Genomic DNA, 25,588 nt, shown 5'->3' on the forward strand with positions numbered 1-25,588 from the left:
GCTGGGAGGTCGGCGGAGGGGGACTGCCGGCACCCAATCCCCCCCACACCTGGGAGGGAATGGTTTGTCCCGCGGCCGGCCCCTGGCAGGGCGGAGCTGTGGGAGGAAGTCGCCATGAGGAGCGGGGCGGGGGCGCCGCCGGGCCGGCCGCGGGGCGGGGGTGTTCGGGGGGACCTGCCGGGCCTGGGCTGTCGCCGCGGCCGGGCTGAGCTCGCCTCGCCTCGCCGGGCGGCACCGTCCCGAGTCCGCCTTACCGTCTGCGGGAGGCAGGGCGGCCGCGATGGCTCCCCCCAGGAGAGGCGACCTGAGCCCGGAGGAGAAGGACCTGCTGGGAGTGATCGCCGCAGGTGAGCCCGGCCCGGCCCTCGCCCCTCCGCGGCGGTGGGCGGTAGCGCCGCCCCGGCGTGCCCGGCCCCGCTCCCGGCCTCTCCACCTCCTCGCCGCGGGCCGGCCGGGCTGCCGCCGCCGCCCCTCTCGGCGCAGTGCTGGGCGGCGCTCTGCCCTTCCCCTGCCTCCGCGGGCCGGGCCGCGTCGCGGCTCCGGCGGGCCTCGTAGAGCCCGGGCGGCTCCCCGCCGCACCGGCCCCGCCGGTCGCTCGCCGGGAGGGGTTGCTCTCACATCCGCCGCCGCCGGCGGCGTCAGTGGCGGCGGGCGAAGGGCAGACCGCCGGCCCTCGGCGGCCGTTACCGGCCGCGCTGGCGCGGGCCGCGGGCGACGGGCCCGGCCGGGCTCCTGGGGTCGCCGATCTCGGGGGCCCGTGGTAGGGGCCGGCCCGCCCGCCCGCCTTCCAGCCACCGCCTGTGGGCCCCGTCCCCCTTCTCCCTGCGGTTCTCTCGCACTGGGCGTTACGTGGGGCAGGCCTGGGTCATCCGGGGAGTGCCAAGGGGCCCGGCTGCTTGCCGGGCGTGGAGGGGGTGCGCGTTGCTGTACCCTTCGGGCTGGGGAAGCCCAGCTGTGAGGGTCGAACTCTTGCCGAGGAAAGCTTACATCTTTCTTAGGTCTGTTCATATTAGTAATGTACGTTGACGTTTATCTAATGACTTGTATCGACGCGCGCTGCAAAAAAATGTTTTCTTGGGGATAATCCAGTTCTTTAGCCTGTTACAGGTTTCCCTAGGTGCTGTTGCCACACCAGCGCGTCCTTGCAGACAGGATGATCTTAAATCAACAGAGCTTGAGCTTGTCCAGGGTATTGTGCACCTCTGGTCCCTTACACTGTTTTATTTTGCATTTCATCCAAGTGCTGCAGTTTCACCACGTTATGTGGCACATATGCTTATTAAAGGGGGGCTTTCTGTCTTGCTTGCTGTAACAGTTGGGTTTCATGGTCTGGCAATGTGAATTTCACAGCCCTACCTGAATAGTTATACTCCAAACAGTATTTTGAAAATTGTGAGCGGTGTTTGTTAGTTGGAGGTAAACTAAAAACACTTGATATGCTCCATGTGTTTCTCTATGTAGTTTTGAGGCAATTTGAACCCATAAGAAATTTTATTTATAGTTTTGGGGCTTCACTCTCAATTGTATTAAAACATTCCTCTGTATCAGACACAAGCATAGGACAGTCAGCAATGAATTTGTTGTGGATCAGAATCAGTTTGATTAACTCACTTTAATCAGAGTTTCAGGCCTTCGTCTTGCAGATGCTTCCGTCTAACCTACCTGATGCTTATGATTAAGGGTATGGGATAATTCAGTTTGGAAGGGACCTCAGGAGGTCTCTAGGCCAACCCCCCTGCTCAAAACAGGTCAGCTGTGAGGTCAAACAAGATAGCTTAGGGCTTTATCCTATCAGGCCTTGAAAACCTCCAAGGATGGAGACTGCACAGTGTCTCTGGGCAACCTGTTCTGCTGCCTTACTGGGCTTGTGGTGAAAAAGTTTTTCCTTATATCCAGTCTGAAGCTTCTTTTACTTTCAACTTCTGCCTGTTGTCTCTTGGCCTCCTACCATGCACCACTGTGAACAGCCTGGCTCCAGCTTTAAGCTCTAGCCTGTTCTAGAAGTCTGACTAGTCAGTTTAGTGTCTTGTTTGGAAATCCTTCAATGTTTTGTCATACAGAACTCTGAACTTGTAAATGCAACTTTGCTTTGCTTTACTTGCATTAAAATTTACTTTGAAGATCACCGCTCGAAGGCTTGCTCTTTCTAATGTTTGTTCTTTTGCTGGGATGTTCTTCTGAAAACTACTCCAGGTCCTAGGAAGCTTCTCACATGTATAAAACAAACAAATAAACCCCAACAAATAAACAAAAACAAACCAAAACCAATAAAAATATGTGTATTTGGGGGAGTAGGCTAGTTGACAGTGCCCTGACTGTCAGTTGGTGTATTTTACTGAGTCTTTATCAAGTGTGTGAGATGACTCGGGTGTCTGGCTTTTTTCCCATAAAGTAATTAATTAAAAAAAAAAAGAAAAGAAACCTGTTTAGTATAGTTAAACCACACCAAAAGCTTATGAAAAGAAATTATTTCCAGTATTTGCAATGTTTTGTTTTGTTTTGTTTTTTTAAAGAAAGTGAGCCAGAACTGAAGTTTCAAGTGCTGCTTTGCTGAGAATTTGCTGGATGAGCACCTCCTTGTGATATAGTGAATATAAACATGAAGCCTGTGATTAAAATGAGCATGTAATGCTTATTTTTATTAAGCATATCATTGCTGAAAGAGCTTTGCTTATGATTGAATCCATGATCAGAAGTTTCTGTTAATTTGCAAAAAATTTAATTCCCCAAACTTAGACTCTTTGAATGTTGTTTTATTTCTATTTGTTTGCATGCCTGTTGAAGCTGTATTGACAGTAGTGAATAGTCCTTCAATGGGCTTTAAATCAGGTTCTTAGATCTGTGGCTTAACTGAAAGGTTTCCTTTAGCAAATTGAAAAATACAAAGTTATGGCCCAATTTTCCTTGCACAGATTTCTTTCAGACTTCAGTCTCCTTATGCATTTGGCAATTTTTAGAAATGTCAGTGATCAAGCTACCTTGGTCCTTGTCCTTTCCACCTCTATTCTCTATTACCAAAAGCAAATTCCTTTTACTTTTGTGGATGTGGGAAGTGGAATGTTACAAATTTCAAATTTAAACAGGAAAGGAGATGGGAGTAAATGATAAAGCATGTTTAATTCGGACTAGAAAAGTCTTTGAAATGGCATAATTTCCTTTTGTGATAATTTAGACAGCTCCTTTAGACATAAGATGCTCCAAAAGAGGTCAAAGTACGGAATGTGTTAAAATGCTCAGTATTGTTATACTCATTCAGAATTGTACTGGTGCTGTTTATGAAGAGATGTATTAGTGTTCTGTCCTTGTGTGTGTGTAGATCAGTTACTTAAAAAAAGATGGAAGTTTACTTCTAGTGCATGCTCTCAGACTACTCTTTGATGTTGTGACTTCTTGGCTTTTAGCTTCTAGAGCAGAACACTGTTCCTAAGCCTTGTTTTACTAAGTGTGATGGATTTATTGGTGGTTAATCTACCATCCCAAGTGGTTAATCTACAAAGGTGTTGATTGCAATCAGGAATGGAACTGATCTTTTTCCTCTTCTTGATTCTCAATTTATTCCCTTTCTCACCCTCTTTTCTTTCTCTTTGTGTCTTTTTTTTTCTTTTTTTTTTCTCTTTAATTAAAGGAAACACCGAGGAGGCTGGAAGGCTACTGGGCAGCAAGAATGTCCGTGTCAATTGCTTGGATGAGGTACAGTGAAACTGTGCAAGCATTATGCTTGGTTTAGCAAGGAAAATACTAGGTTTGAAGGCCTTCTTGTTGTTAATTAACATTGCTACACAGACTCCTGGAAATCGGAGTTATTCTGAACATATTTCCAGCCTGCAGCTGAATAATGAACCTTTGAAGTGAAGAACTCCTAATTTTTTTGAAGAAAGTTTAAAGATTAATGTTACTTAAAGTACTACACTGTTTATATTTTCTCTCAAGTTCCAGCATGAACTTTGGTGTCTGTAAGGTAAGATGAACACTGCAGCAACACACATGGGGGGTGCTCCCTGACTTCTTGTCACCTCCACCAAACTGTAGTGCCTCCACTTAGATAGCAGCAGACAGTGGGGATAAAGAATACCTGTCCCCATCTCATGCTTGCATCTCATCACCCAAAGCCTTATCTTTACAGAACAGTAAACAGGCTTGGAGAGTGAGCAGTTAGAAGTGGAAAACACACTGTCTTGCAGAGGCAGATGTGACAGACATGTAGAAGATAAAATCCGTAAGTGGTACCTGAAGATGGGAGGAAGTTTGTGGACATTTAAATTGACAAATTACACATTGATCTAACATGCATGGTGGGCAATTACAGTTTTGCTTCCACATTACACTTCGTATTAATGTTGCACACTTTAGAAAAACATTGTAAAAGGAAAAAGAAGAGGAAACAGATACGAACATCACACAAGGTTAAAGGAACCTTGTGTAATTTATCACTTTAAATGTCAGTTTGTGGTTTTTCTCAACTTTATCATTTCATAGGATCACTGGGAAATTCAGGCTAGAAGGGACCTCAGAAGGTTCAGCCTCTTACTCAAAGCAGCTTCAGCTTCGAGGTCAGATGAGGTTGCTCTGAGCTTTATACTGTCTGGCCTTGTAAACCTCCAAGGATGGAGACTGCACAATGTTTCTGGGCAGCTTGCTCCACTGCCTTAATATGCTTATGGTGAAAATATTTTTCCCTTATGTCTGAACCTCTGTTTCAACTCTCATTGTCTCTTGCCCTCCTGCCACCATAACCGAAGAGTTTGGCTCTATCTTCTCAATGATCTTCCTGTAGGCACTGGCAGGCTGCTGTTGGGTCCCATCAAAACCATCTCTTCTACAGGCTGAACAAGCCCATTTCCTGCAGCCTCTCTTTACTGCACAAGTGCTCAAGTTCCCACTGTGTCTTGGTGGTACTCTGCTGAACTTGCTGCAGTTTATCCATGTCTTTGTTGTACTGGAAGGCCTAAAATTGGACAGGGTATTGCAGATGTGGTCTTGTGAATGCTGAATGGAGGAAAATTATCACTTCATCTACTGGTTATCTTCATGGAATATTGTTAGCCTTTTTTGTGCTGCCAACAGATCCATTTTCTGATTGTTCTTAAATACAGTTAAATATTTAGGGACTTCTAGGGACTTTTTACAAGGGGAGGTAGTGATAGGACAAGGGGTGATGGCTTTAAACTGAAAGAGGGTAGATTTAGATTAGATGTAAGGATGAAGTTCTTTACTATGAGGGTGGTGAGACACTGGAACAGGTTGCCCAGAGAGACTGTGGATGCCCCATCCCTGTAAGTGTTCAAGGCCAGGTTGGATGGGGCTTTGAGCAACCTGGTCTAGTGGAAGTTCTCCCTGCCCATGGCATGGAGGTTGGAACTAGGTGATCTCTAAGGTCCCTTCCAACCCAAATGATTCTATGATTTAAACCTTAATTTCTAATGTATGAATTTCAACAAGCTTCTGACAAACTAGTCAAACTAAGCTTTACAGGAATCTTTGGGAACCCAAGATGCAAGGTGAGTATGTTTGCAAGTGTGCTTTATTGTATGGGCTTTAAAAGCTTTTCTTTTAGTGTAATTGCTGAATTAGTGCTGAACGACTGCACCCTTGATGCAGTATTAGTGCAACATGCAGGACTACTGTTGAAAGGATATGGTTTATTAATAGCAACCATAACTGAGTTATGCCTCAGCCTATTGTTAAAGAAGAAATAGTATTAGCAATACTTGCCTAATGCTCATATCTGACTAAATACAGCCAAGGCACATAAGACAAGTTCATGGAATGGACTACTTGCAGTCTCCTTTTTATCCCCAAGAGTGGTGTGTAATGATGCATATTGAACAGAAGAGGGTTCAGATTTGTTTAGGATTCTTAATCCATCAGTCATCTCAACTTTTAGAACTTTTCTATTATAAACCTTTTTCCCTCTAATGTATTATTCTAATATCTATACATAAATAGAGTATGTGAAAACCCGGTTAAACATTAGCTTCATCTGTTTTTCAGCGTCACCACAACTGGAGACTGATTTGAATGCATCGGGTCTTACTTTCTTCCCCTGCTGCCTTAGCTGTTTATCCTGAAATTCACATTATTATTTATATTACAACTGTTACTTATTTTATTGATGTTAAGAAATGAGGAAACAGCCCTGAAAATTGAATGCTTAGATATTGAAATGGCAGCACAATTCAGTTGGGAACCAAGCACTCATTTCCTTCCTTAAAGTCCTTTTTACATGAGAGAATCCACAGAATGAGCACAGGTTTTATGTAATTCTCTCTTCTAGTTGTTGTACAGCAAACATGCAGTCACAATTTAATAATTTCCACAGGCTGGAGAATCCGCAGCATCCAGAAGCAGGCTGTTATATATTGCACTTGCTGATTTAAAAAAAAATAAACATATAAGATGTCCCTTTGATTTTTGGTTTGACCATGTATTCTAACTGCTTAGATCTGCTTTCTTCTAGGTTAAAAACTACTGACAGTTAGCAATCTTTTCTCTACGTACCTTTAGACAAGGACCAAGTCACATTTTAACATCTTCCAAATGCATTGACTTTTTAAGTATCTTGCCTAAAGTTATGTTTCTTCAGCAATTGACCTATAATTATGGCTCTCTTCTGAATCCTTTCCAGTTGTTTCAGCTTCTTCCTCCAAAAATGTGGGCCTGAGCTGGACACAGTATTTCAGCATTGCTTCTGCTGTTGTTACATGTATTTAAAAAAATAAAAAATTGCTCCTCTAAGTCTATTTGCTTTTCCTGCCCACGTGCCAAGACTTGCTCACCCTTCACCACCTCCTATCTGCAGTGCTCTACCGGGAGCAGTAGGTCACATGAAAGCAGAGTAAGACCCCTTTATTCAAATCAGTTTCACAGATGCCCATCTTCCAGAAGGTTGTAGGTATCCAGCAGATACAGTCCTGTTTTCTTCCCAGCATCATTTCTGACCAGATCAGTTTTTTTGTTGTTCTTTGTGGATTTAGGTAGTCAAAGAAAGGAAAAGTGTTTAGGCTTAATCACTGTCTTTATGAAAACAAAGAAATACATAGCTTTTCCACAAAACTTGTCTTTAACAGTTTGACTCTGGCAACTTCAAAACTTCAGGTTTTCCTCAGGAACCTTTAAGCTCAGGTGTCCCAAAATATTAGGACAAATAGGTGGGCTATGGAAAGGGATGCAAAATAAACACAAATATATTTCTTTTAAATGCATGCTGCTTAGTCAGGTTTTGTCCTATTTTAGATGGAGTCGTTGCTAATTTGGAAATGTAGTATGGAAGAAAATGTTCAGGAATTTTCTTTCCCCTGGGAGTACAGAGCTTGTAAATAGTGTTGTGACTTCATGTTGGCAGTTTGCTGACTTTAACTCCATCCATTTGCAGGGTGTGGCTAACATCTTTCAGATTGTTACGGCAAGGAGGTTTAGAGGAAGCATATGGATGTTCTAGCTGTGGAAGTTTCTTCCAGTCATGTTGGTAGTTAAGGTTGCAAAGGAGCACTGTAGTACTACAATCCCATATTTTCTGCAGATTAAACAGAGAGACTTGCCCTGAAAAGGCTTCACAGTTTTTCTGTATTTAAAATAATATTAAGGTCATTCATAATCTTCTTATGTACAGAACTATCATTTGGCATTAGCAGCATTACTTTTTTCCTCTGGTTTCATAATTCAGCTGTTCACTTCTGTAATAAAATACATCTTTTAGAAACAGTCCACTTCTATATGCTAATTACAGCACTGAATACTTTCTAGGAATTACAGCAGCAGCCTGCTTATTAGTGTATGAGGTATGTGTAGCTTTACTCATACTGATTGTGTTCAGCAGAGGGTTCTTCAGTTAAGCTATTTGGATAGTTATCTACGCTATTCTAGTGTGAACTTCCTATGGTAGCAGAAAATGCCCAGATCCTTGGCCTTTATTGAGGAGAAAGAGTTTTGTCTTTTTACATAGTATTTCAAAATACACAAACCAAATAAAATTCAACAGCTATTAAGAATTATCTGGTTTCAGTTCAGGTTGCTGACTGATGTAGACTTTAACTTTTCACCACTGCAGATGAACAGAAAGATCTTCAGAGGAATCTAATGTGTTACATATGTGAAACCAACAGCTCAGCAAGATGACTATAAAGGAGGACTGTAGCTATGATCAACACTCGCTGAACAGTATTTCATATTCTAGTTAGTTCATACTTAGCTATAGCTAGAATTATTTGTGCATGTATCTGTTGACTACCTTCCAAATCCTGTCCTGCTTGCAGTAAGTTTAAGATATGTAAAGGCAATCTTATTCAAAAGCTTTAAGGGTGAAATTTCTAAAGGCTTTTGTCTGATGAAAATTCAAGTCATGTATTTCTAGACTAGCAGCATTCAGTACCATTTCTGTTAAAAGTCGGAGACATTTTTACAATCCAATTCCAAATACCTACCTGAACCAGTCTTAATGAGTTGGTCTAATTTCAGTGGTGGTGGTCTTTTTTATTTAGGAGAGTTGATTTTGAAGACATACATCAACTAGTATTTCTGTATTCCCTGTGGCACCTGCTCTTTTTGCATCATTTGTTTCTTTTTTAGTAACTTCCCAAATATTGTCTCAAATAAAAGCCAAACCTACAGTCTATGCGTTTAGTTTGTAATTTTCTGAATTAATAGAACTGGTATAGTTGCCTGAATCTAAAGAATAAAATAAGGTACTCTTTCCATGTGTACGTGGGGCTGGGTTCCTCATTGCAAAATGAGCTGGGCAAAGGAGACGTGGGTGCTTTAACATTGTCAGCATACAAGTGTCTACAGCAGTTTTTCAGCTGGGGTTTTTACAGCCCTCTCCCTCTCTAGGTAGCTAGTATTCACAATGGCACAGTATTCACGCAGGCAATGTCGCGGTGTGGCCCAATGCCTGCTGAGGGAGCTGCTCCAGTGTGATCCAGCCTATGTGTGCCAATCTTGGCCAAGTTTCCATGATTGAGAAGAAGGGTGAAGTGAGCATGAGAAGTGTAAAACACTGGGAATGTTGGGACCACTTGGATTCCTCTTTTCTCATAGTAACACAAGTCTATGTGGCTACTTAGTAGCAAATCGTCAGCATGTTATCCACAAAACAATGGCTTTTAAAAATATACAGGTATCATGTTTGTTTTCTTACACAGTCAGCATGAGTGTTTAAATGCTCACAACATAGTCAGTTTTTCTGCTAAATATGCGCAGGTCACCGGCATGTGAGATGGTGTGTGATTTTTTTTGTTGTTGTTTGTCCCGACTCTTGTTCCCTGGCCACCCCACACTCCCCAATTCCTGTGGTCAACAAAGGTTGAGAAACAGTGTTGTTGAAAACTTCCTCCTTAGTTCCTAGTAGGCAGAAGGTTGCTTTTTGAGTTTATTATCTTTATAAATTTGTTTTTATTCATCCTGTGGACGTACACCTCTCCCAGGTGCTGAAAAGAGATAGACTGACCTGCTTGCTTCTTCCCCTGCTTCTGGCGATGGAGTCCAACCCCTTCCTGGATCTGGTAGTCATCTGCTCCTCCTGCCTCCCCATGTGTCCTTTTCTTCCCTTGTTAGCTGATTCAGCCCACTGACCCTGTAGTATTTTTTTTTTTCTTCAGTTAGCTCCCCCACCATGGCAGTATTAAGTCACCTTAGCTCTTGGAATCCCATCCTTCAGTCCACTTCTAGTATATTTTCAACATCAGGAACTGGGAAGGGTGGTGTGTAATGGCTGGGCTGACTGTGCCATGAGGCATAGCCCCGTTGTGCCAGGGGTCCTTGTTGGTTGATGAGCTGAAGAACCTGGTCAAGGGAGGTGCCACGCTATTTCTAGAGGCACTGCAAACTCTATTCCCCTGGTACAGTCAGACATACGGGGAGTACTTTTAGCCCTGCAGAAGACAGGAGATGTTAATTTTGCTCCCTGTAAACCATGTAACAATCCTGCAAAGTAAACAAGAAACTGGGAATGATTCATTTTTGTCCTAGGAAATGAGGTTAAAAGACTGGATTTTTGATCAGAACAATGTTACACAGTAGCTGCTAGGATATGGATTCTTCATCCTATGTTCCATACTTTGTTTCATCTGTATGTTTAATAAACTGACTGCTAGTTTAGTCTTTTAAGTATGTTGTATTGACAATCCAAATGTCATCTGTCAGAAAACAGACTGTTGCTGGACCTGTCTTTGATATTCAGGCTGAGAAGAGTATTTGCAGTCATTTCAGTTTCTGCATAGGGACATAATACAGGATACCAAGCTTTTCCAGATAAGCTTGTGTCTAGCCTGTCCATTTTTTGTTTGCTGTGAATGTGAAAGGCTGATATCAGTGTGACTTTAAATCCAATTTTCTAACAACTGTCCACATGTTTTCTGCCTGATACGTTTTTTTGATCCACACCACAGCCTGACACTTTCAAAATTTAATCAAAGGCTTTTAAAAAAAGCTTCCCAGGAGGAGGGGATGACAAAAAAAAAAAAAAAATCAAAAAAAAAACCCCCAAAACCCCAATCCATTCCTTTGTCCTATAATCTTCAGACAGATTTTGTAATTGAAACAGCTGGCATTCAAGATGTAACCAAACTTAAAGTCATTGTTTTCTTAAACTTCCTTCTCCAGTCAAAAACCTTACTGTGTTCTTATCCCCTACAGCAGTACTCTTCTGCGCTGCTGAAGGAGGCAAATCTATACTATGACTCCAGACTGGGATTGGCCCATAAAAATTGCTGTCAATGTAATGTAATGTAACGTAATGTAACATATTTTATATATTAGGATGGAAAGCCTTTACTTAACCTTTATAGGACCACAAATGAAACCTAACAAAAACAATCACAAATTTGTTTCATGTCTGTGAAGGGATCTCTTCAGGTCTTTTGTTTCTTTAATGGCAGTTCATATTGCAGTTTACCAAAATATTTCAGGTTACTAAAATATAACGCATGAAGTAATAGTTTTTTATTGTTTTCAGTTAGTATGGGAAATAATGAAAATATAATACTTTAAAATTGTTATTATAATTTTGACTTTCCCAATTTCCCTCACCTTTAGGAATTTTTTGAAAATGAAACTGATAAATTTAACTCAGTTGGGTTTTATTCTATCATAAATTGAAACAAGAAATATATCGAGGCTCAAACTGACAGTTACATTATTTCAGACTATCACATTGCCATATGTTTACAGAGCTGCAGTAATGGTGTACATGAGCGTATTTGTGCACACAGCCTTAACCTGCAAAAAAAAAAAAAAAAAAAGAGAAGAAAATGCCATTTTGATTTCCTTCAGGTACAAACTAAAGCTCACCCCCTTGTATTAGCTGTTGGAGAATGTTCCTGGGCAATTACTATGTCTTGGCTGATAACATGAATCCTGACTTTAAGTTAAGTGAAAATAAACGGCATATTGGAAAAAGCATATCAAATTCTAAAAACGGAATGTCATGCAATTTTCTCAAACAGAAATGTGCTTCTCCCTGCCCTTTGAGAGGGAGGGAACCTGCACTAACAATTTACCCTAGTTCTGAAAATTTCCCCTAGGCTTTGCCCAGGTTTGCATTTATAATTACATCAGTGCAACTCTAATAAAAACTCAATGCCTTCCTTGCTGAAGCTAATCCTTTTTGTACTGGTGCAGTTTATCAGAAGGCAAGGTTTGAGACTGTGTGGTTGTTAAAGTCTAGTTAGAGCTGTGTATCTTTACAAGGACTTTCAGAGCTCTGGCTGATGTAAGATCACAGACATAATACCAAAAGGATGGATAAATGGGAGAGAGGAGGGTAGCACAATTACCGGTAATCATGACTAAAAACGAGCAAGATGGGTTTCAGAAACTGCAAATCTTTGTAATGGCAAAACCAACAAGACGCTATTCCTGATTTTCTTGTTGCTTATCATATAATGCTGGGGAGAAAAGAGGTAACTTAGGAACCTAACAAATTTTCTAAAACAAGCTTTTCCCGCTAGCAGAAGCATTAGTTTAACGCTAATGTCTTATACAAAAGGCCAATGACAAATCAGTGGTAAATGGCTTTCATTTATTCAGCACTGGTCTGTTTTCAAATATATAGCACAGCATAATTGGAAAAGTGACATGGAATTGGAAAATCTACTGCATGTTAGTAACCATATTTTTTCATGAAGATTTTGTGAGCTTTTTTGTTGTTGCTAACTTAAATATTACGTGAGGCTTTGGTAGTTATACTGAATATGTATGTACAAGTAAAAATTATCAATGGTATGAAGATCAAGAGATGTAACTAATTCTTTTTTGTATGCCACTTCCTTCCTCTTTCTTTTGTTAGCATGGCATGACCCCTCTAATGCATGCAGCGTACAAAGGGAAAGTAGACATGTGCAGGTTGCTCTTGCGACACGGAGCTGATGTTAACTGCAATGAACATGAGCATGGATATACTGCCTTGATGTTTGCTGGACTTTCAGGTAACTTACTAAACTTAGATCACTGATTTTTATGACATTGATGGGTACAATTTGCCATAAATTAATAATTTAAAGGAAAATGATGACATGTTTTTATTATTCAGGTTTACTGCTACTTACGTGAACCATGCAAATATGTCAAGACAGTAGAATCATCAGGACATTGGAACAGGAGAGCTACTGTTTAGGCTTGGGAACTTTTTTCATATAAAAATTGATTTTGTTCAGCGTTTGGAGGCATAGAGTCTATCTGTACTTTGTCCTGTTTGTTACAGATCTCAAAATGCAGCCTCCTGTGACAGTTTTCTTGTGCAGTGGGATACATTCTGTTTAACTATACTGTGTTATACTGAAAAAGACGCTGCACCAAATTGCTTCTTTTAGGACTACAAATCAGTCGCTTTTAGTAGTATTTGAGGCAAATCAATCCAGTACTTTTGAAATTTTGCCTTTCTTCTACATTATTTTTGCAGTTATGTTGTGGGCTTTTAAAAATATATCTAATAAGTTTTAAAAACATGTTTTCTCAGCTTAATTTTCCCTCCTCTCTTACGCTATTTTTTTTTCATGAGAGTGCTTATAGCTGTATATATCTTCTCCTGTCTCAAGTAGTAGTTTGCAGCTTTCCTCTTGCTATTCTTTTTCCCTGATGAAAGGAACAATTATGTCCTTGAGTGAGAAAGAGACACTACTTTAAAAACATTGTTTCTTCTGGGGAAAAGATTACATTTGGGAATATTAGGTTATTTTAAGTATCTTCTTTACTAGGCCACTTATATCTTCCCAAAAAGTAGATTCTAGGGAAGTAAGATTTCTTGGCAGGTAGAGTTTAAACTCTGCCTTCTTTCATCATAAGAAAAGAAAGGCATGTGCGTGTATATGAACTTTAACTGGATCAGATCGCTTTTCAGCTAAAACTTTGGTAAAAAGATTTGGGAAACTTCAGCATTCTGTGGCATTGAGCAATATCAGAGCTGCAGCAGATAGGTGGGAACGAACTCTTAGAGGTTGTTAAATGACTGCAGCTTTATGGAGTATGCTGAATTTTTACCATTTTCTCACAGCTGAGCTTTTAACATCCTGGGTTTGAATGCTTCTGAATGTTGACTTCAAGGTCTGTTATCTGTGAGTGCAAAAGGTACATGAGCACTACCGATGCAATGCCTTTGTTTTAAATCAGAAACATTCATTTCCATACACTATCTCCTTTTTTTATATTCACTTTTCTGTATTTAGCATATGCACAAAACCTGATAAAGTAAGAATACCTTTGAAAGCAGAACCAGCACGAGTGGTGGCAAGTGCCCTTATTAGTCTCTGAAGGGGACCAATTAAGTCATCTAATCTTCCCATCAAATTTTAGCTTCATTTTACTTGGTATTTAGCCCAGTCTGAACACCCAGTTCCTGCTGTGGAGAAAGGAACAATCTGTTCTCTTCTTTATGCTCCTGCTACATAATAGTACTGGATTTGTTTTTCTTCTTAGAATAGCAAATGTTATAGTTGAGCTGTCAAACTAGATTAGTAGAATTTCCTTCGATACTGCTATCCACAGGGACCAAGCTCTAGTGTAGTTACATGCATATGACTCCCATAAGCTCCACGGGGAGCTGAATGTGCATTACAGAGAGCAGAGTTATACCCTGCCTGAATTTAGTTTTTATTTTGATTTGACCCTCTGGAACCATAAATAAGGAGGCAGCACCATGCCTTTCTCTTAATCCATTCTCAATAACATTAAGAACATTCATTTCCCTCAGTATTATTCCTAGTCTTTAAGAAATTCACTCCTTGTTTTTCTACAGCATAAAGAATTACAAGTTCTGGTTTGTTCTCTCTCATTCCCCATATCTTCTCCCCAAATTCAGGAAACAAAGAAATCACCTGGATGATGTTAGAGGCTGGAGCAGAGACTGACGTTGTCAACTCTGTGGGAAGGACAGCAGCTCAGATGGCTGCTTTTGTGGGTAAAGTGAAAGTCTATTATCATTTCCTAAATGCCTAAAGAAGTAAAAAGTTAGATTCTGATGCTTTTTATTGGAGAAACGTTATTTAATGACCTGTTCTGAACTGACACAGTTGTTCAGCTTTTTTTTCCACATCTCATCCTGTAACAGAGTCAATTTGTGTTCTATTCCCATGCTTTGTTTCATAAAAGCACAAATGATCTTATCTGTAAGAACAGATGCTGCTGTTCTCTAAGTGTGCAAGTTTTTGCAATGTCATCCCTTTTCAAATTGTGAGAGGAAGCTGGTAACATCTGAGGTGTCTGAAGTGCAGGTAAGTGCTTCTGCAGTACAAAGTGCATAACTGGAGCTTCCTTTGTGGGAAGGAACAAACGTAGCACTAGGAGTCAGGAACTCTCATCTGAGCTTTGCCGTGAGCATGCTGTGTGCTAGTGGTGAGTCACCTCCTGCCCTTCTCCCTCCGCATTTGGGAGGGGGAGAAGTCTCGGCACCTGTTCTGAGGTAGTCAGTACTTACTGACCTGAACTCGACTAGAAAAAGAGAAAAGATTTGTCATTCCAGTATGCTGTGTGATCCTGGGCAAAACATGAAACCGGGTTTTTTTCTGTTGTTATGTTTCTTGTCTTTATTTTATAAACCCTTTTTACTTCTTTACCCATCTTGACAGTGCTGGGAGATTCCTGGATTAACATTCCCAAATATACCACTTTTTCCCTATTTCTAGCAAGAATGTGTGATAAAATATTACCAGAAAAAGTAGAGTCATTTTAATGACTCAGCTATTGCTGTCCAGATGACTTTCCCAACAACCAAAAATGAGGACCTGTATTATTTTCACTTCAACACAACCTTCTCATATTGTTTAAATGTCTGAGAACTCCCTTACAAGTCCATTAGGTGTTCCAGATTCAAGAGCCTACCTTGCCATTTAGATTTACTTCCTTGAATAGTGAGTTAGTGCAGTCTCAATTTCAATCATATCTCATTCTGGTCTTTTAAAGAGGAAAAGATTGACATAGCTGACTTCAGGTTCAAGCAGTAAAACCTTAACTATTCACTTAATATGTCAGAGAAGTCCACTCCTATTAATTATACTTTGGATTTGGAGAGTCTTTTCCAATGTGATGCTGAATTGAATTATTAGTGAATGGGGAATATTATCTCCAATGTAATTTTGGAGAATTCTTGTTTAAAATCTCATCACGTCACCAAGATAGAATAAATATTTTCAGGCATACTGAGATATGCTACTCTGTAAAAGTCTGAACATTGGAATCCATTCCTGTTTTCTTTTTTATTCTCTGTCCAATCAACATTAATTCATCTGTCTGTGTGTGGGAAGTGAGGATACTTCTTCCCCTGCCATTTGTCTTAAACTGTGGTCTATTAGCTTAGAACAGTCTCTTCTAAAACAGTGGAGGGTTTTAAATGCTGGAATTTGGTTGGCTGTGTCATCTTCTACTGATTAATAGGATTAGTGCCAAGATAAATCAATCAATTTAAAGAATGTGGTCCTGAACTAGAGAAGCTAAATTTTACTTTCCCTTTAGCCAAGTAATCCATCATATTGTCAGATGTAGAAAACAAGAAGGGGGTGTAACTTCTCTCATCTTGTTACTTTAATCACAGTCCCTTTTTTTTTTTGGTAAATTTTAATCATGTTCTGTTCTTATAATTTCTCCCACTTTAGGTTAATACGCTACTATCTGTTTCAGGTCTGAAATTTTACAAGTCTCAATGCAAATGGCATTAATTTTTGAAAGTACAAAGTGGAGAGAACTTACCTTGAAAAATTTTAACACTAGTATGAGACTACTAGTGTAGTATAACTTTGGGGAGAAATACCTATTCTCTTAGTTTTGGCTTACCAGGGAAAGAGCATGCAGGAAGGGGACAGAGTTCTCAAAATGAGATTTCATTAAGTCATTCCCTGCTGGGAGTCAGTAAGTTACACTTACTGAACATAAAAGTTACACACAAAAGAACAGCAAGAGTTGCCTGTTACCAGTGCAAAGCGTATCATGCTAAGCTCCTTTGTGGGTAATTCTCATCTGTATTGCTTAGATTAGATTTGGGTTTAGGTATTATTATTATTATTATTATTATTATTATTATTATTATTATTTCATTGGTGATTTTTTTTCTTGTGTGCCTTTAGGTCAACATGACTGTGTGACCGTCATCAACAACTTCTTTCCACGTGAAAGGCTGGACTACTATACTAAACCACAAGGCTTAGATAAAGAACCAAAACTGCCAATAAAATTAGCGGGGCCTCTGCATAAAATTATTACTACTACTAACATGCATCCTGTTAAGGTGGAGTAATATGAAAATTTTATGTGTTTGTGGCATGGGAACTGTTTCTTTATGTCAGAAAGCATTCAGCTCTTCTGAGAGTCCAACTGAGATCAAAAGCATTATCCACTAATTCAGATGTTTTTGAAAATGAGAAGGAATCAGGCTCAACATTTAGATGTGATTAAAAAATGAAGCTATTCCAGTGTCTATATACACCAGAATCTTGAACTAACACCCCTAAGTGGAGAGATTCTTATTTTTTACATCAGTAACCATAAATAGCTTTCTTTTTTGGCTTTCTTTTTTTCCTAGCCCCACTTGAAGTGGAAGCATAAAACAATTTCCTACCTTAACAAAATCTCATTGTTCTCTCAATGCTTGTCTCGGCATGTATCTTCCTACCTTCATCACTGGTTCACCATAGTAACTGCTGCTGCTGCTGTTTCTGAAAGTATGTGCAGGAGAGATTTATTTTTACTTCCCAGTATATTTGCTGAAAATAATGTCTTCTATGGTTTGATCCTCCAGTGTAGTTCAGAGAAATTAATACACTTAAATTCAAAGTCAAGTTCCTTGGGCTTGCCATCCAAAGTCAGGAATCTGTCAGCAGTTGCCAACCAGGTATCTGCAGTACATACAAAGAGTAATGCACCAGTGGCAGCTAATTCAGTGAGTAGAGTATACAGTTTCCTCTTAAAATGGCTAGTTCAGTGCTTTACTAGTCCACCTGAAGTACTCCAAGATTATGTGAGGTTGATGTGTTCTGTGAAATTGCTTAAATCATACAAGTCCACTTTATTTTAGGTGTTCAAAAGCAAAGAGATTCTAGGACAGTGTATGGTAGTTTCTGTAACTGTTTCTTTTGAAATGGTTTTGATTCTTCAGGTTCTTATTCTGAAAAAAATCCTTATTATTTTTAATACCAGTCTTAATTTAAATGTTTCTTGTATGGGAACTGTGAATTACAACGGAAAAAAGAAGGGGAAGACTGCATAAGGTGGAAGTAAAAGAATATTAGAAACTCCACTGAAATTTAGTTACAATGAGCTATATAACTTTTAATGCCAATGCACAAGTTTAAAAATACTAGTTCCTAATTGGATTACATTTTCTTCAATCTTTCTCATAGATTGTGTTGCTGGTAAAAGAGAACCCTCTATTGGCTGAAGTAGAAGCACTGCAGAAATGTTACAGGGTTCTGGATCTAATTTGTGAGAAATGTATGAAGCAGAAAGATATGAATGAAGTACTTGCTATGAAAATGCACTACATCAGTTGCATCTTCCAGAAATGTATTACATTTTTAAAAGAGCGAGAGGATAAACTAGATGGATTTATCAAAAGGTATGTGTATGAACCAGCTTTACAGATACCAGAAAAAGACAACTGTAATAATAGATTAGATTGTCTTGGATAAAGCCTATGCCAAGTAAATTTCAAAACAGTCCCAGCTGCAGTCACTTCAGGGTGGCATTGACTCCCTTTTCTCTGTCTGAAGTGGCATTGTCCTTTCCGGGGGTACAAAGGAAGCATTCCTAGAGTTTCAGCTCCCTGCTGGAACTGGTTAGAGCTTGGCAATCACACGTACACTATGAAGCAGCAGAGAGCAACATGTGGTGGAGAAAAGGGGGAATGATAGGCTTGAAAAAAGAATTTCTCAATGTCCGATATGGATCATCTGGGAACGCTTCTCTTGCCATTTTGCTCTCCAGCAGTCATACAGGGTGAGATTTTTTTTTCCAAAAACACTTAAAGCAACTGACAACTGCAGATCCCGCTGGCTTTGGATGAGACTGGGACTCTTAAATCACTTAGATCTTCAGAACCCACTCAGAGTTACAAAACCAGCTGCCTGATCTTAAGTATCAAAGTAAGTGGCGTGGCTTTTAGAAGGATCGCATTCCCCATAGACCTCCATGGATTTCTACATGACACTGAAAATAAATGAAGTCAGCTTTCACATACTGACATCAAATAGTTCATCAGTGATCCATATAAAAAAGTAGGAGCCAACCAGATAGATATAGAGGCATCAGGACAGGATTATAACAAGTTATTAAAGTAAGTAAAGCAGAATTTGTATGTAAAGTATTATGCATTCTTCAGTATTTATTTTTACAATGCTCATTTTTAAACACAACAAAGCATTTCACTACTTTAGTCAGATGTAGATACTAGTCTACCTGTAGATGATTATTTTTCTCTGTGTGGTTGAAATAGTAAGTAGTGGTTTCAGAGTGTACATTTAGTTATTTTATATTTCATAATGATTGTGCATTAGAATAAAAATAATTTCATTTGCATTTAAACACGTTTATATATGAAGTTGCCAAATTATTTTAATTTATAATTCTCTATAATTTGAAAGAGGACAGAGTACAGCATGCTGTGTATTTGTTCTTGATCATGTACTATGTGATTTCTTATTTGACGTTGGTTTTTAAAAATTTAGTCTCTTGAAAGGGAGAGATAAAGATGGTTTCCCTGTATATCAAGAGAAGCTAATTCGAGAAAGTATCCGAAAGTTTCCTTACTGTGAAGCTACGTTGCTCCAGCAGCTTGTGCGAAGCATTGCTCCTGTTGAAATAGTAAGTTTTTCCTATCAAGAAAATACTTCCTAAGCAACTTGCATAGTAAATTCAGTTTAAACTAAGCCATCTTTCTGTTTCTCAGCTTCTGCCATGTGTTACATTAAGCAAAGGTTTTTGATGTCCCTGAACCCTCTGGCAAACTGGAATTTTATTTTGCGTATTGCAGGAAAATGCTCTAAATACTTCAATTAGTAGTTTTTTCCTGTGCCCATGATGAGTGCTTAAATACCTCAGCTTTTAAAGAAAACTGAAATAATTTGGTTTTTTTGTCTCAGAGCTTTCTTTTCCTTCTCTGGGATGTCTAGTCAGTTTTTCTTTGCCAATTCACTTTTACAAATTATAGATTCAGACATAGGTGAAACTCATTTTGTGCTCTTTTTTCACAGTCTAAATTCAATTTAAGATCAGATCCTTTCCTAGATTTAATGCATTCATTATTTCTAGTGTACATGAAAAGTTGGTAATATGATGGTAGAAAAAGAAAAAATATTCTGTGACGCTCCTTTTATCACAGAGAGAGGCAAGATGATGCAATGTAGAGCAAAATGTGTATCTAAATTAGGAAATCAAAATTACAAGTAAAAGATCTAACTTCAGTTTTCCTCACATGCCTTTGCTAACACACTCTTATTATAACAGTATTAATTACTTCATAATAAATCTTACACAAGAGTTACTATTCTTTTTTAAGAATGTTCTTTCTAGTCTCTGAGAGCTAGATGTTACATGCACTAACACTGGGGAAGTGGAACAATTTTGTGACGTGTTTGGATTATGCTGAGTGAATTAAAAATAGCCTCCATCTTAAGTGGCTCCAAGTCTACTAAAATGTCCTGAGGCTTAGTGCAATCCCTACTGTTTGTCTAAGCCAGAAAAATAAATACAGTGTGAAAACATAAGCCATCATGATGCATTAAGACTTGCTTTAGAGTAAACATTTTCCTTCCTGTCCCTTTTTTCTTAGAAGAGCTTGCAGTCTTTTCTGCCTTTAAAGAAATATGGTTTGTTACATTGGATTTCTGTCCATTATGCAGAACTGGAAAGGAGGAGATGCTATAAATTTTTATTTGTCTGGAAGCCTTTGACCTTTGGCATATACAATTACTTGGCTTCAGTCTCGGCACCTCAGCATTGTTGTAGTAGTTACGATCGTGCATATTCCATGGTACTCCAACAGTTTAAGGATTTACTTAGAGCTGGAGCAACTTGGCATTTTTTTCCTCTAATGTTTACATCATTGCCCAAAAGAATAGTCTTAATTTATGGTTACCAGTAAAATATACTAAATCTTACTGCTTGTATTGCATGGGAAAGATACTGCAAACAATATCTAAATAATAATATGCAAATAGTTGTTTTGAAGATTTCAAGTTCTGACCATTTGGTCTGTAGCATCTGAGTACACTGAGCACAGTAGTATATCAGTGACAAGTAAAATATCTTTCTGTGTGCCAGCACAGACTAATCTGCAAAAACCTGCTGCATATGACCTACAACTGGGTGACTGTGTGTAAAGAACACTGAGTTCATTAATAGTAGTATTAATAATTTACAGAGTAAAAAAATGATAATTTTTATCCTCCCTTCTACAGAACTTAAGGACTAAGTTAACTTTATATACAAAAATTTATCTAACCATATACATGTTAAATTTTGCATGTTAGTTGAAGTTCTATGATTTAGTTTATGTTCTTGCTGCTATAGCATCTTCAGTGAGACTGCAGCTGGCCAGCTGGAAGCTTGCATTGCTTGTTTTGTTATTCTCTTGCATGTCCCTCTTCATGATAGTGTTGGTTTTTAATCCCATTCCCGCTGTTTGTCTTACCTTTCAGGGTTCTGATCCTACAGCTTTTTCTGTACTTACACAAGCTATTACTGGCCAAGTGGGTTTTGTGGATGCTGAATTCTGTACAACTTGTGGGGGAAAGGGAGCGGACAAAAGATGTTCAGTATGTAAAATGGTAAGAAACCATAAATAGTTATAATGAATCACAAGAAGTAGTGCCACTGAGGTGCTGAGGATTTTGAATGCTTCACTATTTACTGTGTAGACTTAGGAGGAATGGCATGTATGCCTACACTGAAAATGTGCAAGCCATCTACTTCTGGGAGAGATGCCTGAAATTCACGAGTACTTGGATTTCCAACTGTGTATGTTTAAGAGTGAAGAAAGAGTAAAATTTCTGTATGTTCAGCGTTAACAAAACAAACTATTCTTTATGGATTTTTATATAGGTTAGAATCACTCCATGTGACCTTACAAATTGCTTAAAAATACCATTAAGTACTATACATAGAGAGATTTAACTTGGTACACTAAGAAATGCAAGAATATTGTATATTTTTTTAGTACATGAAGATGAATTGATAGCTCTGGTAACTTTCAGGTGATGTACTGCGACCAGAACTGCCAGAAAATACACTGGTTTACCCACAAAAAAGTCTGCAAGACCCTGAAGGAAATTCATGAGAAACAAGAACTAGAAGCTGCCAAAGAAAAAAGGAAACAAGAAAAAAAGCAAAAGAAAGGTTAGGATCTATAGTTTGCTTACTGAAGCGAATGCTGCATTAACCGCACCACAAGGAACAACAGTAACAGGTCTTAAAATCTGGAACAGCTGAGGTTGAAAGAAGAATCTTTGTTGTAACATAAAAGCATACCTGCATTTGTTGGAATTCTAGTCTTTCAATTTACAAATACTGTGTACTTTCTAAAATCTGGTTTTTAATGCTAGAGTTACACAGGTTTCTACAACTAAAGCATTCTGAATTGCACTGCACTGTTTCAAAATCCAAATCTTTAATCAAAATCATGCAGAAGTTTCATGTTACTCTACCTTTCATTGGAGGTGTTAGGACAAGTTGGATAATAAGCAAGCAGTCCACTCCTTCCAGCTGCAAAGGTTAATGTAGATGATAACTCTCCTGTGATACTGTCTTCTTCATAATCACAATATTAAGTTAATTGTGTTGTGTACTTTGAATGTGAAGAAAGAAAACATTAGTCTTTAAACTGTTAACGGTGTTTTTCTCCCTTCAATAAGCAAATAATTAATGCATAATAACAGAAAAAACACCGTATCACCCCCCTTTAACTTACTCTGCTACAATGTTTCTGTAAGTGAAATAATAGGAAAATTGGGGATGAAATCACTTTTTCTCTTTTACAACTTAGTAGATTCCCCCTCCCTTGTTTTAAGGATTGTAGAAGTGCACTGGACAAATCACGTTTGTCTTAACAATGGTAGTATTCTTTACTTCAGCTGGACTCTAGAAACTATAGCTGGATATAAATTAGTATTTATTGAAGTTTTCAACAGCTTCCTGTGATGATCTTGTTACAACAAGAGCTGCTGTTGCGTGGGATCAAAATGACTGTGGAAATTGGAGGCAAGGATACTAGAAATCCCTGAATATATTGCATACCAATACAGCAAAACATAATGAGCTGTGAGCAGTGTGATGCCTCACAATGGTGGCAAATACACACACTTGCAGGTTCATATTAACTGAACAAGTCAGTGACCGGGTGCTGTCCTCTTCAGAGGGAGAGACAGGATCTTGGTGGATGGCTCTTCTCCCTCCCTCCCTAAAAAGGGAAGCTAACATCTTTTGACATGTTACTACTGCACTATCTACATGTTAATCTTCATTAAATTCTTCAGATAGATGGCCAACATGCTATAGACCTTATCAGATTATGCATTGTTAGCAAGACAGTGAATTTGTCGTAGCTTCAAGTCACCTTGTGAATAGTGGGGTATCAAAGCTTTTCATATGAACAGCAGTTTTATTTTAAAAAGCTAGTAATACCCGCTACCAAAAAAAAGGGAAAAAAAAATCCCACCGCTGCAACTACAAGCAAAACCAAGAGTTTAAGAGTTTCCACTGTACAAGGGTGAGTGTTAAGGAAGTCTGTGCTTCAGCCTGTGCTTAAGGCAGTTAGCTCCATAGCCAAATGAGGCCTTTGGCAGGTCTTTGGCAGTGTTGTGGCTAGCTGTGACTGTGTTTTTAGCTGGCTATCAATCATAACAGAGCATAAGAAACCAAGATTAACTACTTCTGAAGGTGCCTGGGCCCCCAATTAGGCTTTCTCCTCTTTCTTTTCAGAATTGCTAGTACACAACCCCTACTTAGCAGAATCAGGGCAAAAAGTTATTTAACCATTTTTTTTCTCTGAAAACATTGCTTGAAAAGTAAAGGTGCAATAGCTAATTCCATTCCATGCAGTCAGGTTATAAATTTTAAGATGATTCACTTCAACCAAAGTTCACTGTGGTCAACTGCTCATTAGCAAATAATTTCTTCAGTCTGTTATATGCAAAAAAGCTTCCTACGTAATCACATACATGCCTCTAAGAAAAACAGAAACCCAACTGTACTCTATGTTTAACTGGCCTGCAGCCATTCTTTGAAAAGCTAACTGTAAGAATATTGTCAATAAAACAAGCTTGAATTGGAAGTTAAAATAACTGTAGTGTCCTACTCTGCTCCTCTACATATTAAAAAGAAGTATGGCAAAATTGAAGATAAATTAATGAGAGCTTTGTGTATGGTTAGTTCAGAGTAATCTTACACCAATTTAAGCAGAACTCTAGTGTCTTAGGTCTTTTTTGACATAACTTGGTTAAATTAATCATTTGTAATTGATGCAAAGTTTCCTAGCGTTTATTCAATAATAAAAATGTTTGCTTGCAGATGAGTTCAGTGTTTACTGATTATGCGATTTCTCTTTTGTTCAGATGAAGTGCAACTAGTAGAGGGTAGTTCTACAAGTGAAGAACAGTCAGATCCTCGTCCAGATGCTACCAAAGATATGGATCTAAATCATGCTACTGACCAAACGGAAGAACCTGAATTTACCAAAGAGATGGAGGCACTAGCCCTGCACCCTGAAAGTCCACTGGAAAGTGAGACTGGCTTAGCCGACATTGCTCTTCAAAAAATTCAAGATTCTGAGGAGTAAGAAGAGGGTAGGAGGGGACTAAGAGTTCTGGCTATGTCCCTGTACCTCAAGGGTCCTAAAGAATTTTTTAGGCTGACCATGTCCAAGTTCTTATAGCATGGCTTATGCAAGACTCCCTTCGAAAGACAGCATGTCTCTTCATCATGAGATGAAATACTGTCTAATTTGTCTTATAAGTACTTCAGGTTCTGTTGTAGATTGTCAAAATAGGTATTTACTATCTGATAAAAACTAGAGTGGCATAGATCCATCTGTATGTATACCAACAGTAAGTATAGTAAAAATCTATGAGTATCTGTGGTTAATCAGCCACTTAGTGAAAAATAAAAAGCATTTTATTTGGATTATTCATGTTTTCAGAACCTAAAATTTATTTTAATTGTAATTTAAATATTTTTTTCTGCAAGTACGCAGAACTGTAGTTAGAAGCACTGGGAAGCCAGCTGCTAAATTGCTTTTTTATACCACTTTATGAAGCTTTATCTGAAGGAATTCAATAGCAGTTAAGTTTCTGAAGATATTCATCTGAGTTCTCAACTTTTCATGACATTACTGTAAATATTTTTGACTAGTGAGTGCACAACAATAGTGTCTATTTTGTGGCAATTTTATTAAATGATACTGCTGTTTCAGATGTCTCAAGCTGACTGTGAAATGTGTGTTTCAACAGAGTTATTTCACTATTGGTTTGGTCAAAAATATTCTAAGTTTATCGAAGTCTAATGAAGGGAAGACCAGAATGACTTAAAATAATTTGACTGACAAGAATAATGGTTTCTAAATCTCAGCTTTCAGGTAAAGATGCCTTAGAGCACAATGGGATGTTGCTTATGAATTATTTCATAAACATAAAAGGTGCTTAATATTGTTCATGCTGAACTTGGTCACAGTGAATTAGATGGGAAAATTCATGTGTGCATTGATACAACTGGGATTTCACTTAGGCTTTCAACTAAATACTGTATCTAGAAAATAGCTTCCCTTAACTATGCTGGTTTCACTCAGATTTAGTACTGTGTCTCATGAAATCAATGGGAATGTGACAACCGAAAATACCGCTTGCTGCATAAGGATGGCAAAAGTTGAGATTCTGTAATTGTTGGATGAATTACTGGTGTTTTGAACATGGCAATATCCTTCAATTTAGAGGAATAAGGACCATCCTCAAAACAGAGGAAAAATGCTATTAATTTTTTACTATTTAATATATTGACAGTTTTTGTTTAATATTCTGAAAACTGTAAGAGTGAGGATACATAAATGCACCTGTGCGGGGAATGTACCTGTGTTTTAATTTCAAGGATTAGTAAATGGCGAAGAATAAAGGGAAGTTTTTTAAAAGAA

General features: G+C 38.8%; 2 protein-coding genes across 3 annotated transcripts in view; one reads left to right on the plus strand and one right to left on the minus strand.

Moving 5' to 3' along the window:
• BZW2 (basic leucine zipper and W2 domains 2) overlaps window positions 1-275 on the minus strand; it is a 59,100-nt gene extending 58,825 nt beyond the window's left edge. The window contains exon 1 of the mRNA XM_069774046.1: window positions 255-275. The gene's annotated coding sequence lies outside the window, so the exon portion shown is untranslated. The remainder of the gene's footprint in view (window positions 1-254) is intronic.
• Window positions 128-25,588, plus strand: ANKMY2 (ankyrin repeat and MYND domain containing 2). 2 transcript variants are annotated; one of them, XM_069774004.1, is made up of 10 exons: window positions 128-347; window positions 3,626-3,690; window positions 12,281-12,419; window positions 14,288-14,386; window positions 16,545-16,705; window positions 17,817-18,031; window positions 19,140-19,275; window positions 21,111-21,239; window positions 21,666-21,807; window positions 24,021-25,588. In XM_069774004.1, exons 1-10 carry the CDS (start codon window positions 281-283, stop codon window positions 24,242-24,244), a joined length of 1,377 nt encoding a protein of 458 aa, XP_069630105.1. In that variant the 5' UTR covers window positions 128-280; the 3' UTR covers window positions 24,245-25,588. The 2 variants fall into 2 exon arrangements, with proteins under 2 accessions (XP_069630105.1, XP_069630115.1); XM_069774014.1 differs by lacking the exon at window positions 3,626-3,690 and having other exon boundaries at window positions 131-347.

Source organism: Haliaeetus albicilla, chromosome 2, assembly GCF_947461875.1.
Source record: "Haliaeetus albicilla chromosome 2, bHalAlb1.1, whole genome shotgun sequence".
NCBI classification, from domain to species: domain Eukaryota; kingdom Metazoa; phylum Chordata; class Aves; order Accipitriformes; family Accipitridae; genus Haliaeetus; species Haliaeetus albicilla.

Coding starts and splice junctions, on each gene's coding strand:
- ANKMY2 (XM_069774004.1), top strand. CDS start 281: ATGGCTCCCCCCAGGAGAGGCGACCTGAGCCCGGAGGAGAAGGACCTG. Junction 12,420..14,287: donor GATGTTTGCTGGACTTTCAG/GTAACTTACTAA, acceptor CCCCAAATTCAG/GAAACAAAGAAATCACCTGG. Junction 21,240..21,665: donor GATGTTCAGTATGTAAAATG/GTAAGAAACCAT, acceptor GGTAACTTTCAG/GTGATGTACTGCGACCAGAA.